The sequence below is a fragment of the Capricornis sumatraensis genome, chromosome 16 (genome assembly GCF_032405125.1).
Source record: "Capricornis sumatraensis isolate serow.1 chromosome 16, serow.2, whole genome shotgun sequence".
Lineage (NCBI taxonomy): Eukaryota > Metazoa > Chordata > Mammalia > Artiodactyla > Bovidae > Capricornis > Capricornis sumatraensis.
Genome location: NC_091084.1, coordinates 23,427,476 through 23,442,399, shown reverse-complemented (window position 1 = coordinate 23,442,399; position 14,924 = coordinate 23,427,476). Strand labels below are relative to the sequence as shown.

The 14,924-nt window shown below is 43.5% G+C and overlaps 1 protein-coding gene across 1 annotated transcript in view; it reads right to left on the bottom strand.

Annotated features, from left to right (window-relative positions):
* Window positions 1-7,357: 7,357 nt before the first annotated feature.
* The window catches only part of POU2AF2 (POU class 2 homeobox associating factor 2), a 40,275-nt gene continuing 32,708 nt past the window's right edge, over window positions 7,358-14,924 (bottom strand). Inside the window, exons 3-5 of the mRNA XM_068988125.1 lie at window positions 11,592-11,634; window positions 8,897-9,195; window positions 7,358-7,759 (exon numbers count right to left, since the gene is read on the bottom strand). Coding sequence (XP_068844226.1) covers window positions 7,358-7,759; window positions 8,897-9,195; window positions 11,592-11,634 — 744 coding nt within the window. The remainder of the gene's footprint in view (window positions 7,760-8,896; window positions 9,196-11,591; window positions 11,635-14,924) is intronic.

The following is a 14,924-nucleotide window of genomic DNA, read 5'->3' as shown; positions in this document are numbered from 1 at the left end:
CGTGAGTCTTGTGGCCTGGAGCAGTGAGCTCGGCTCTGAGACCCCATAGTTTGGATGTTCCTCATGGACGTTTTAGAGTTTGTCCTTCACTGAGTGTTTGTTGCAAGTCATGCACTGAATGGTAGAACCTCCCCAGATCCCAGATGAGGAAACCGGGTCAGAGGGATGAGCAACATGATCAAGATTACTGAGCAGGTACATGCAGGATTAGGAATCAAAGTTTCATAAATCCCTTACTCTTAACTATTATAGTTATCTCCCTGATCTTTTACAGCAGACACTTTCAAACTTTTTAGACTTCAACCCACAACTAAGAAATTCATCTTACACGTTCACATACTATAACAGTATTTATATGCTTATAGAATAAATTTTCGTGGAACAATGTACTCCTATGCGTGTAATATGTTCTGAAAATTTCTGTTCCATCTTTTCCATCTCGTATTATTTAGGAAAAATCTATGTTGATTGGGAGTCGCTGAGATAATTTAATGATCTGCTGATGAGTTGTGACTAAAATTGGAAAATCTTGGCTGTGAGACACGCAGACCCACTTGTCAGAGCTGTGCGTGAACAGCATGGGCTGTTGTGTGTGGACTCTGTGCTCTGTCTGCTGTGCTGTTGGCATGTGTGGGGAGGCTGGGGCAGTGCAGATACTGACTGAAGAGTGGTCTGTAAACACTGGGGTCGCTGGAACCCCGAGAAGAGGCTGCCTGGAGGGGAGGAGGAGCTGCTAATTAGGCTAATGACAGCTTGTGTGCCTCGGACTGGGAACTCTTCTTTCTTGCTGGGGGCATGTGCTGTGCTTAGTCATTCAGTTGTGTCCAACTGTGTGTGACTCCATGGACTGTAGCCCTCCAGGCTCCTCTGTCCATGGGGATTCTCTAGGCAAGAATACTGGAGTAGGTTGCCATGCCCTCCTCCAGGGGATCTTCCCAACCCAGGGATCAAACTCAGGTGTCCCACACTGCAGGTGGATTCTTTACCGTCTGAGCCACCAGGGAAGCCCAAGAATACTGGAGTGGGTAGAATATTGCTTCTCCAGGGGAACTTACCAACCCAGGAATCGAACTGGGGTCTCCTTCATTGCAGGTGGATTCTTTACCCACTGAGCTACCCTCATGGTTACCTGCTAAGTGTCTGCCCTGAGGTCCTGATCATCCCTTTGGAGTTTTTAATAAAAGACTGAAAAATAAAATGTTGTGGACTTTAACAGTTTCTCTTGTCTCAAAATGTAACACAAGGTCCTGATGTTTGGATGTTTAAAGGGATCTCTGAGGTACTGAGACAGACTTGGTGTGTTTTTCAAACATCCCTGCTGGTGGTCGTCTGGCCTAGGCTCCCTCTACCCTTGGGATGAACTGTAGGCCTGTAGATGAGTCTTGAGGGAATGGGAGCTCACTGCATGTCAGGCAGCCTGTTCCTCTGCTGTAAATATAACGATCACTGGCTGAGCCAAAATCCAATGTGTTGTGTTAGTCGAGCACCATCTACGTGCTTGGCCTGGTATCAAGCACCAGGAATACGAAGGCAGAGAGTCCTGCTTTCTGCCATCAACTGCTTGGTGAGTAACGCGGATTACCTGTTCTCCCACTTCCACATTGCTGCTCCTTCATTATGGGTCTGTCCAGCACATTCATTGGTTCATTCATTCATCCAACAAGTGTATAATGATGACCTGCTTTGACCAGGCCCAGAGCTAAGCCTGAAGAAGTTATTACACTTCCTTCCACTCCTGCTGCAAACCTTTTCTTTTTGAGGTTTACCATCCATAGTTCCTCTAAGCCTTCATGTATTACAATATTTCAGATCTCTGAGCCACTGACCTTAGAAACCCTTAGTTGGTCCTTGACCGTCTTGAAGTCCTGTAACACCAAAAGAATGGGAATAGAATACATTTCTTTTTAAAGTTTTAAGCTGAATATTTTAACTGAAAAGTTTTGGCAGGCTTTTGTATGCAAATGACACTGCAAAGCATTATATTTTTCCCCCAAAGTAGGAGATTTTATTAAATTACACACATTTGACACATGGATATGGAAGAACTTTCAGTATAAGAAAAAGGAGTTTATTCCCTCTAAATTTGACTATGGCTATAAATTCTCTTTATTAATGCAAAGTTCTTTTGTCATTCTTACTGAGGAACACTGTTACCAAACCTTGTGTGTAATATCAAGTTCCAAAAGTATGGAGGAAACAAGTACTTACTGGGACCAGTGTGAATACTTGGTCCATATGAAAATGACCAGGAAAACTATTATACGAAGGTTATTTAATGATTTGTGGTAAGTCAAAGTCTTTCCATAAAACAGATTCAAAGTTTTTACTTTAAGAGACTTCCGTGGGGAATGAGCATTTGATAGTTTATCATTTAGGAAGATACCATCAAATTCTTCTTGAAAAGTTCATCTTTTACTTAAAACATTTTTATTATGCAACATTTCAGACATACAAAAGCATTAAGATTACCATGATAAAAGCCTATGAATATATTATCAAGGTTAAGAAATATTATCAAGGCTAAGAAAAAATAAGTAATCACTCACTTATGTTTAATTTTTTGGATTTTTCTGCCTAAGATATTTGGTTAAGAGAGAAGGCTATTGATTTTCCTAATGTGAAGAGCTAATTCTTAGATATTATTTGTTTTCTCCACATTTTTTCCCTTCAGAACTTGGACATTTTTACCTCTTTTCCTTTTGGCTTGTAATATACTGACAATTGCATATCACAAACCCACATATCTTATTTATCAGGAATTATGAATAAAGGACACTTTAATATCAAAGATCAAATAAGTCATGGTCTTATCATTTACAAATAAGTATAAAAGATTTTCTTATTATTTATTTATTCTGATCTTTAGGGTTTCTAATTCCTAATCTATTTATCATATTTGTTTTAATCACACCAGATATAATACCAAACACTGAGTAACTTTTATTTCTAAGAATTCTTAGTAATATTTACAGTCTACATAGATCCTAAATGAATTCATAAAACATTTTCTGTGCTACTTCAAAGGTTCAGTAATTTTCCTTGTTAAAGACATTTAAAAATACAAAATTAATCATCTTAAATATATTACCAGTAAAACTCAATATCCAGTACACTAAGTTAAACATTAAACCTGGCGAGGATTTTCTTAAACATCAGAACTGTCATCCATAGTGTTGGGATCTAAGTTGTTATTCGTCTTTGTGGTATCATTTTTGCTCAATTTAACAAAGACTAACGGTAACACCTACAGCCTGCTGGACACTAAGCCAGCTTCTGAGGACACAGAATTGAAATAATCAGGAGTCTTTTCCTTGATGAGTCTAGTTAGAGAAGCCTCTTTAGCCAGAGGGTACAATTTTGCACTTAACCCCTCAAGAGTCAGCATTTATCAAGTACGGTATATAAGATGAACAGGTTAATATTGTTTTCAACGGAAGGGCTACCTGATAAAGAACGTAATGACAATGTAAAGAATGAGTATAGGGACTTCCCTGGCAGCCCAGTGGTTAAGAATTCATTTTGCCATGCAAGGGACATGTGTTTGATCCCTGGCCAGGGAACTAAGATCCCACGTGCTGCTGGGCAACTAAGCCAGGGTGCCACAACTGAGCCCGCACGCGTAGAGCCCGGGCTCTGCAACAAGAGAAGCCATTGGTTGCAATGGGAGGCCCGTGCAACACAGCTAGAGCAGCCCCACTTGCTGCACCTAGAGAAAGCCCACACGCAGCTAGCAAGACTCAGTGGAGCCAGAATAAAATGAAGGAGTAAATAAAACATTTTTTAAAACAGTATAATTCTAGTAATTTTTAATTTTTTTTGGTAGAATGACTGTAATGTAATGTGACTTAAACCTTGAACGCCAATTGTTATTTCAATTCTTTAAATATAACTGATGTTTTATTTTTATGAATGTATTATTTAGATTTACATAGTAAAAATGGATCACAGAGGAATGACTAATACCTTTATATACACACACACACATATATATACATGCAAATATTTATTTTACTATTGGGGTTAGTAATTCTTTTCCCTTTGTGGAATTTTCTGTACAATAAGTACTCTAGTACTAAAATCTCCCCCTTTTCCACTAGAGTGCCATCATATTGTATTGAATATTAACTGGGCTGTAGCAAGTCATAATGCTCATTTACAAGAAATTATTAAATAAATGAAGTAAAGCTATTGTTTTCTTCTCTCATTCTTTGGGGTTTGTATAGTATTATAAGAGAAATGCAAACACTTTCAACTACATACTATAATATCTGTATTTAGTGATTTATAGGCAATCGCCTCTATTTTAGTTTTTGCATGGGCAAAGTTTGCTTTCCATTTTTTGTGGACATTGTCCTCTAGGGAGATAGCTTGAACTTGACATCACCATCTCTGCTTACATACTTTGTTTATTTTAAAATTGTTATTGGAGTATAATTTATTTACAGTATTGCATTAGTTTCAGGTGTACAGCAAAGCAAATCAGTTATACATATACATATATGCACTCTTTTTTAGATTCTTTTCCCAATAGGTCATTACAGAGTATGGAGTAGAGTTTCCTCTGCTATACAGCAAGTTCCTATTAGTTACTTATTATATATATAGCAGGGTGTGTATGTCAATCCCTCTGCTTAGTAGGGTGTGTATGTCAATCCCTTTAATCTCTGCTTATTTCACATCTTAAGGGACCTAAAAGGGATGGTGTTTTGAACCTAAGCTCTTAAATTTTCTCTCACTTCCCCAGAAAAGCTGTGAGTCTGAGAAGAGCAGGTTTAATAAGGAGAGGGAAAGGAGAAGGTGTATTATTATTATTTTTTTGACATCGTGCATTATTACAAAAAGGCACAGTTAGTCTCTGGAGTGCTCTAGGAAACAGAGAGTACTTGAATGGGAAATGGAATAGGGAAATAGAATTAACTTTCCTGACATAAGTTTATATCTTGGTTTCACTTTTTAACAAGTATTGTAAATTCCCAGAGCAATAAAACAGAATTAAATGAAAATATATGCAGTATAGCAATACACTGTCAAGCTAAATAGAATTCTTAAAAATTATTTACTGTATAGAATTATTACTACCATTCCCCACTCCACTTGACCTTTTAGACTGGAGAACTGACAAGGACACAGCCTATGGGCTGGTGTGTGTCTCCTTTTTTATAATTTAAATTTCCCAAACACTTCGAAAAGACTTGCATGCTCTAAGAAGGATGTAGACACCACTGGTCACTGAGCTCTACTTATCTGAGAGCCAGGTTATGAGAAGAAGAACATGACAAGTGAGCAGAAAGCAGCAAACCAAGGGAAATAAGCGAGCCTAATATTTAGTGTTATAATCAAATCAAAATTAGAGTTATAGGAACATATATTTATGATTTACACATACATTTATAATATCTGTGTTGCGTGATACTTGGTAACACACAGAAGCAGTAGATGACTGTAATTATTATCAATTTTATACAGTTGATCTAGAAAAGTGACTTTAAGGCCATTCCTTGTGAAGGCTCCTGTACCTCCAGGGACGGCCAGATCTTCTCCTAATGAGGGGCTTGTCGTCCAGGTGTGAGTGAAGCTGGATGACAGATGGCTCTGCCAAAGATACTGGCAATCAGGACTAAGTTCTCCAGTTTGATCAGACTTCAGAAGGGCAGCTCCCGCTCCTGTTGTAGAAGCTGCCCCCTTCCATGGTAGCACAAAGTGAATACTGAGCAAAGTAAAGATTAGGCTGTGGGAAGGAGTGTGGGAGGAAGAAGTAGCCAGGGGACCTGGGAGAGTGCGGTCCAGCAGCTAAGGACCACCAGTGCTCCTTCCATCGGCGTCTGTTCCTCTGAGGATGCTCTCCCAGGAGTGGGGTGAGGAGTAGGAGTAAAAGAGGCTCCTATTCAAGCATTTCTGTGGGGATGCCACAAATCAGGAGTGTGGTTGCTCAATCAGAATATACTCTTGAATGCCCAGAGGAGGAACATCAATTATTCACTTCTAAGTGTGAATTACTATCCGTTTTTGACTTTCTAGACTTCTAAACAGAGCATGGGACCCTGTCACAGAGGATGTGGTGGAAACTGTTTTGAGTGGCTTTGGGCCCCTAGGAGATGGAGGAAAAAAGCACTGGATTAGGAGAAACCTGAAGGATTAGAAAATGTGGTGAAGGGAATAAAGAAAAGAAGGTGGTAAGAAGACAAAAGGAAGATTCTGGGTGTAACCTGTGGAGCCTGACACAGGCTTTGCAAAGTTAAAGTGTGTGCAGGGTGTTTATGCTGGGCTTGGCCTGCAGACAGGCATGGTACTTGGTGGGAATTACTGTAAGAGCTTAACTGGCAAAGGAATCCAAACCAATGAGACTTATATGAGACAGATTGATGCTTCAAATATCAGTTTCTTTATTTATACAAAGTAAGACCTATATATTTCTGGCCAATGAGCCACCAGCAAGGTCTCTCTTCAAATAGGAGGTGTGCGCACATCTGACACTATGTCCTTCAGAGCCCCTTTGCTTTTGGTGTTCTTGCCAACAGTCTAGGCCTGCTGTCTGTGTTTTCCTTAAAATGCATGCATTCTTATTTGATTATAGAACATCCATTTTACTAATCCACTCTGATAACTGTTGGTGTATTCCATCAGAGAAACAATATCTAGCTTAATTGATCAAAGAGGCCATTGGTCAAAGAAAGGTTTTGGCCTTTATTGTTTTGGGGATTAGCCTAATTTTTGGACATCCTAGGCTTTAGTGCAGAGTCAAAACCATGTAGTTATGAAGCCATAGTGTCTTGGCTTCATCCTACTTTAATGACAATAAAGCATTTTTTAATGGCATCACATTTGTTACTTGTAAGTTATTATTTGTTATTTGCAATTCCCTGAAAGATGAGAAATATATGTAATATTTCACACTTTATAAAGTCACATGCTATAAAGTGCATTTTGTTTTGTGTGCCCTAATCTATTTTATACCCTATACATTCTCTTTTATTGAGGAACACGCATAGTACATAACTAAGAAAAATTAGACAGGAAAATCAGTATGTTTTATGAGTTGCATAAAGTTTTTAATGTAATTTAAGGAAAACTATCAGTGTTTAAATGACACTTCAAAGATAACAGAAGATTCAAAACATAATGGTTTATTAAGCCCCAAAACCTCACAGTCAGGCTGTCTATCCCTGACACACTGAGTTTACATTGTGGTATGTTTCAGTGGGGTTATGGTGGGTGGATCACAAATGAATGCTGTCGTCTATTAACAAAGGGTGGCACAACAGCTTGTCCTGAAAACCCACTTCTGAAAGAACTGCCACACCACAAGAGTCTGTGAATACAGAGAACTGACTTAAAGCACAGAAGTCCTCTGGTGCCCTCAGTAGGCTCTGCGGCACTCGTATGCCCCCCACGCCAGGCTCCCATCATCTTTGGTCCATGGAGAAGCGTCCTGGAGGGCAGAGGTGTCTGCCCCCTCGTCTGGGGAGAAGGGCCCCACCTTGGGCGGTGGGTCACTGGACATCGTCATGAAAGAGGTGAAAGGGTAGGGGGCCGGGGTGGGGTACCCCTGCGTGTGGTACAGATCCTCCAGTGCGTGCAGTGAGTAGGACTGAACCCCGGTGAGGGGGCCCCCCCAGCCGGCGCTCCTGTGCTGGGCCGCACCTCCCGACTCCAGCTGGGAGAGGGAGCTGGTGCTGGGTGCCAAGCTCTGCAGGGCATCGGCTGGCACGGGATCTGGCTGGCTGAGGCCTTCAGGCACCGTCTGCTCCCACGAGTCCCTCTGAGGAGGATGGAAAGGTCACTGGGGTTAGTCACTAGGTGATGGTCTGACGGGGACACATTTCCTTCCCGACACAGGGCCCCGTGTCTTCCAAAGCAGGCTTGGTGTCCTCCCTGCGCTGTCCAGCGCCTCCTTACAGGCGGCTCTCTCCTCTGCTGTTGGACACTGAGCATTTTAGGGCCTTTCTCAGTCTAGAATTGGGTGTGTGTGTGCGCGTGTGTGTGTGCGTGTGTGTGTGTGTGTGTGTGTGTGTGTGTAAATAGAGTCCTTTCCCTAGAAAACATTAAATGAGTAAATGTGAAAACGATAAAATGAACATTTAGGCAGCGTTTCATCTACTCCTGGAAGGAGAAGCCTCTAAATTACAGGGTGGGCTTCTAAGGGGGCTGGGAAGGCTATCGTGCCCCCAGGGATCAAAGACCTGGAGCCTCATAGGTTGGGGGCTGGAAAGGTTTAGGCTTGATTCAATGCTAGGCCACTTACTAGCATCCTGACTCAGGGCCTGGCTTTGTTCTTCTGTCCAATGGGGCTTTAATAACTATACCCTGAGTTGTTGCCAGTATTAAATGAACATGTGCACGTAATTCCCACTCCCTTGCGGCCTGTTTGGTCTAAAACCACATGTCCACAGATTCATTCCTTTGTGGTCGTGGGCTTTACAGTTTTGTGTAAAAAGGTTATTCGTGCTCTTTCTTATGAACTCATCTCTGGAAGGACTGTGAGAGAAGCAGGTTCTAAAGGGTAGAAATGCCCTCGGGGAAGGAGGAAGGAAGGGGAAGGTCAGAGGCCTCCTGATGCATCTGCCCCGGGGACGGCCTCGCTGAGTCTGCGAGGTAAGACCGTGCTCTTTCCTTAAGCGCTGGCAGTATGATGGGGGAGCATCTGGCAAAATCCTTAGAGTGTTAATTCAATGGCTGTACGTCCCGTCCTATTTAGTCGTCCCGCCTCAACCCCTGGATAGACAGAGCCTCCTCCCGCGTGGCTGGCCCGAAGCCCCGATGAAGGCTCTCTGGGCGTGGATTCTGGCCTCTCCCGGGGCGAGCGAGTAGACCCTTGGCTGCTGGGCGCACGGGCTGTCCAGGGCCGCAGGAACTCCGACTTCGGTGACTCCCCTAAACTAAGCCTCTGAGTACTCACCAGCACGAAGTGTGCGGGGTCGCTGGGGAAGGGCGGCGGCAGGAGCGGCGGCAGGGGCGAGGCGCTGAACAGGGTGCCGCTGTTGGGGGTCAGGGCCGTGGGGCGGTGGTCCCCGTAGGGCTCCGGGAAGTAGGGGTCCAGCAGGGCCGCGTGGCCCTGCCCTGCTGAGGACTCGCAGGCAAAGGGCTTGGCTGCGCTTGACGTGCAGGCGTCGTTGGCAAACTGCTTGGTGTTGTGAAAGTCCGGGTCGGAGAGGAAGGCTCTCCTGACACCATAGTAACCTGACATCACCGGTGAGCCTGTTGCCAAGGGGAAAACAGACAGACAAATGTCTCCTTGGAGGAAGTCAAGGCATGTCTATGGCAGCCCGGTCTTTCCACGTGTGACATGGTGTTTCCAACGCAGGCCTGACGCCAAGGCCAACGTTTAAATAGATAGATGGCTTGAAAAGCATTCAATAGGGCGGCATTATCGCTTTTAACTACTCTGGCCACCAAAGCTGGTATGTTTAAGGTTCGAGCTGCCTTTGGTAATGAGCTCACTTTACATGGAGTTATTACTGCCCAGTGTCTCTCACATACACATTTTTTTTTGGTACACCTTCTGTATGCGAGGTGTTCTACTAGGAAGGGGCTTGGCTAAAGATGATAGGATAAGAATCCCCTGGCATTTGCTGTTATCTAATGAAGCATCTTTTTCACAGCTTCTGAGCCTTGTCCCCATAGATTAAGAGGCTGCTTCTGGGGCATGCTGTATGAGATTCAGTTTCTCTAGATAAGGTGAGACACTGACGTCACCCCGAATCAGAGGCAAGTTGTACTCTTCTTTTAATTTTTGTACACTGACGGAGACTTGCACCTAGCAGGCAACCGAAAATGGTTTGCCTTGCTTTGCTTCTGGGAAGCCAAGTTAGAGGACCGCGAAGAGTCTGGTGTTATTTGCTGCCCTCTCGTGGCCAATTCGAGTCCCCACTCAGCTCCCCTGGACCCTGCAAGCGTGAGAAGGGAAAACCTGGCACGGAAAGCCCCTCCTTGGTCGAAATCTGGAGAGGCTGAAACTAAGAATCTCAGTTAAGGTAAGCCCAGCGAAATAGTCCCAGACGAGAAGAGAGGTGTTTGCTAAACGTTTTCTGAACCTGTAGCTCAGTTGTATCAGGGAACACTGTATCATTTAGAACGTGTTCAGGAGCATAGACTCAAGGACTGTAAAACAGATTTTTTTTTTCCCCCAGCTGGTGTTGGGTGTGATCCAGTTAGCTCAGACCTACTCCCTTAGTCACAAAAGAGTTGATCTGGGAGGAAGTTGCAGGTGCTTGTCTTTCTTACTTTCCACAACCGCAGTGGACTGCTTCTGAGCTTTGTCCCTGCCCACCCTGCCCACTCTTCTGCAGGGAGAGAAGACAGACTCATCAAGACCCTCTTCCTTGTTACCCTGACTCAGTCGTACACGACTCTCCAGACATAGCACTTAGACCCCTGCTACCCAAGGCGGCACTTTGTATTGTGCTCAGTACTCTTTCATCTGAGCATAGTCCTCTTTCCAGTTGACCCACCGGCTCTACGAGGGCAGAACTTACATCTTATACATTTTCTGTAAACCCAGTAGTATAATACTATGTGCAACAATTCATGTAAATTTATTCATTCATTCAAAAGAAATCAAAATTCCTCGCAAAAATTTAACAGCACAATTCCACTCACTCCATTTCCGTCTTAAATTCTGTAGCCCCCGAATTCTAATCTGCTCATGAATTGGAAAGCTGCAGTTGGAGGTTTCATCATAAGCATACTTCTCTAGAAAAAAATATCTGTGCCCGTGAAAATCAGTATCAACAAATAAGGTTTTGTTTCATGCCATGAATCTATATCTATTGTAGTGGTTAAGGCTGTAGTGGTTAGGCCCTAACCCTAACCCCTAACCCTAACCCTAACCCCTAACCCTAACCCTAACCCTAACCCTAAGTAAAAAAGGGTACCAGGAGACTAAGTAAAAAAGGCTACCAGGCTCTCCTGTCTGCATTTCCAATTTTCAAACAAAAAAACACAGAGAAGAAAAATCCTTCGCTGTTTAAACATGTATTTTTTCTTCTTAAAAAGAGGAAGAGCCATTCCAGGTGATGAGAGGCTGCAGAAATTTTGTTCTGTAGAATGGAGCAGATACAGCCAAATTCCAATGACAGTAAGTATGACTGGGAAACACAGTATAGAGACATTCAGACGTGCGGGATCTTCTCCTGCTCTAATTTCTTTCCCTTATCCAGCTCTGAAGATGACCCAAATTATTAGGAAAACCTATGCCATTTCTGAGCTTGGAAGTGGAATTCTCCAGGCAAGAATACTGGAGTGGGTTGCCATTCCCTTCTCCCGGAGATCGTCCCAACCCAGGGTTTGAACCGAAGTCTCCTGCACTGTAGGCAGATTCTTTACCATCTGAGTCACCAGGGGAGCTGTAAAAACTGTATGAAGGGCCTAATTGCTATTGCTTTTGCCCAAAAAGCTTATACTGGACAGAATGCATTCCAAATTCAGGAACGGCTGCATGAGGTCCGCCTTTCCTGATTTTACATTTTAAAAACAAGTGTTTTAAAGCAGCAAAATGTTCAAGTCTTGTAAGGCATCTTTGAAAGAATGGAAGCCTAAATGCCCGATTTACTTCAAAAGGGAAGGAATCGACCCCTGTGAACTGCAATACTTACCTGGCACAGGGCCAAATGGAGACTGCGTGGAACCGACACTGCCCTGGAAGACAGAGGGGCATGCATGTTTTATTCTTTTAAAAACTTTTTAATTAGCAGATAATTGCTTACAATATTGTGATGGTTTTTGCCATACGTGAGAATGAATCGGCCGTAGGCATACACGTGTCCCCTCCCTGCAAACCCTCCTCTCTCCTCCCTCCCCCCCTTTTTTTCCTCTACTGTTTGTGTTAATGAAAGTGAAAGCTGCTTAGTCATGTCCAGCTCTTTGCAACCACATGGACTATGCAGTGCATGGAATTCTCCAGGCCAGGATACTGGAGTGGGTAGCCTTTCCCTTCTCCAGGGGATCTTCCCAATACAGGGATCGAACCCAGGTCTCCCACATTGCAGGCAGATTCTTTACCAGCTGAACCACAATATCCTTTTTCAAATATGTATCAGTGATTTATATAAATGGGCTATGGGCTTCTCAGGTGGCGCTAGTGGTAAAAAACCCACCTGCCAATGTGAAAGACATGGGAGATGCAGGTTTGATCCCTGGGTTGGGACGATCCCCTGGAGGAGGGCACAGCAACCCACTCACTCCAGTATTCTTGCCTGGAGAATCCATGGACTGAGAATTGGCAGGCTACAGTCCATAGGGTTGCAAAGACAACTGAAGCAACTTAGCACGCATATCACACGCACATTTATATAAGTATATACATACATACACAAATAAGTTTGTATTTGGTTTTATCATTGAATGGCCCTCTTTTAAGCTGTCTTCCTCCCTGTAGAATGGAAGCTTCACTAAGGGTAGAAACTTTGACTGTGAGTTGTTCTCTGCGTATGGAACGGGGTGATTCATAGTAGACACAACAAAAATATGTGGAATAAAAACAGCAGTTTAATGAGCATAGGAGGTTGAGGCTGTTGTCAGTTGAATTATGTCCCCTGAAAAGATATATTGAGGTCATAATTACCAGTACCTGTGAATGTGAACTTATTTGGAAACAGGATCTTTGAAGCAGTAACTAGTTAATTTAAAATGAATTTACTCTGAAGGATTGTGGAACCTAAATCTAATATGACCGGTGTCCTTATAAGAAGAGGGGAGACAGACACAGACACAGAGGGGAGAAGGCAGTCTGAAGAAAGAGGCAGAAATTTGAGAGATACAGCTTCAAGCTAAGGACCACTAAGGTTTGCCAACAACCTTCAGAAGCTTGTGGGGGTGAGGGTGCAGGTTTCCCCGGCGGCTCAGCAGTAAAGAATCTGTCTGTAATGCAGGAGATGCAGGAGACGAGGGTTTGATCCCTGGGTTGGGAAGATCTCCTGGAGGAGGGCATGAAATCCCACTCCAGTAATCTTGCCTGGAGAATTCCATGGACAGAGGAGCCTGGTGGGCTGCAGTCCATGGAGTCTCAAAGAGTTGGACACGACTGAAGCAACTAGGCACGCATGCGCCTACTCCAGAAGCTAGGAAGAGGCAAAGAAGGGTGTACCCCTAAAGCCTTCAGAGGAACCTGGCCCTCCTGACAACTCGATTTTGGACTTCTAGCCTCCAGATCTGTAAGAAAATAAATTATTTTTTTAAGCTGCTTCAGTTCAGTTCAGTTCAGTTCCGTCGCTCATTCATGTCCGACTCTTTGCAACCCCATGAACTGCAGCACGCCAGGCTTCCCTGTCCATCACCAACTCCCAGAGTTCACTCAGACTCACGTCCATCGAGTCCGTGATGCCATCAAGCCATCTCATCCTCTGTCGTCCCCTTCTCCTCCTGCCCCCAATCCCTTCCAGCATCAAAGTCTTTTCCAATGAATCAACTCTTCGCATGAGGTGGCCAAAGTACTGGAGTTTCAGCTTTAGCATCATTCCTTCCAAAGAAATCCCAGGGTTGATCTCTTTCAGAATGGACTGGTTGGATCTCCTTGCAGTCCAAGGGACTCACAAGAGTCTTCTCCAACACCACAGTTCAAGAGCATCAATTCTTCCGTGCTCGGCCTTCTTCACAATCCAACTCTCACATCCATACATAACCACAGGAAAATCCATAGCCTTGACTAGACGGACCTTAGTCGGCAAAGTAATGTCTCTGCTTTTGAATATGCTGTCTAGGTTGGTCATAACTTTTCTTCCAAGGAGTAAGCATCTTTTAATTTCATGGCTGCAGTCACCATCTGCAGTGATTTTGGAGCCCAGAAAAATAAAGTCTGACACTGTTTCCACTGTTTCCTCATCTATTTCCCATGAAGTGATGGGACCAGATGCCATGATCTTCGTTTTCTGAATGTTGAGCTTTAAGCCAACTTTTTCACTCTCCTCTTTCACTTTCATCAAGAGGCTTTTTAGTTCTTCTTCACTTTCTGCCATAAGGGTGGTTTCATCTGCATATCTGAGGTTATTGATATTTCTCCAGGCAATCTTGATTCCAGCTTGTGTTTCTTCCAGTCCAGCGTTTCTCATGATGTGCTCTTAGTTTGCGGTAATTTGTTACTGCAGCCTTAGGACATGCCCTAGTGAGGGTGTGATTAATGATGAAACAGAATTCACCGCAGTGTGAGAAGTGGCACTGTAGTAGTAAGATGGGGTGAGGGGGACACTTAAGCTGGTATTGGGGTTGGGGTGGGGAACACATCCTGGAGGAGGAGATGCTCAAGCTGACTATTGAAGAAAGGGTATTAGTGCAAATTCTGACTCCAAGATGCCCAGGAACAAAGTAAGTGGAAAATGTAGCTGTTGTAAAAGTGAAGAGGTATCAACATCCACTTATTCAGATTTGAGTTCTTAGTTCTGTCCTGACTCTGATAATCCTACAGACTCTCAAGAGTTGGAGGGATTTTAGAGAGTCTTATTCAACCAGCACTCAATGCTGAAATCCTCTCCAATGTTATTAACCCTGGAAGCATTCAGCCTCTAGTGATGGAGAACTCAGCACCCTCTGAGAAAGCCAGTTTCTTCTTTGGCAACCTCTGTTACAAATGTACTTATTTCTAATCTCCTTGGTCCATACCAAATAAGTTAAACCCTTCTTCCATAAATAGTTCTTCAAATATCTGAGAGTAACCCATCATTTCCCAACTGCCTTAATCAGACTGGGCTGATATAACAAATACCACAGACTTGGTGGCTTAAACAAAAAGCATTTCTCCCAGTTATGGAGGCTGGAAGTTTGAGATCAGGGTGCCAGCATGGTTGGGTCCTTTGGGGGACCTTCATCCTGGCTTGCAGATGGCTGTTTCCTTGCAGTGTCTTTATGTAGCACAGAGAGAGATCATCTTTTCCATGTGTCTCTTGTTAGAGGAGCACCAGTCCCATTCACGTGACTTAACCCTCATGACTTCATTA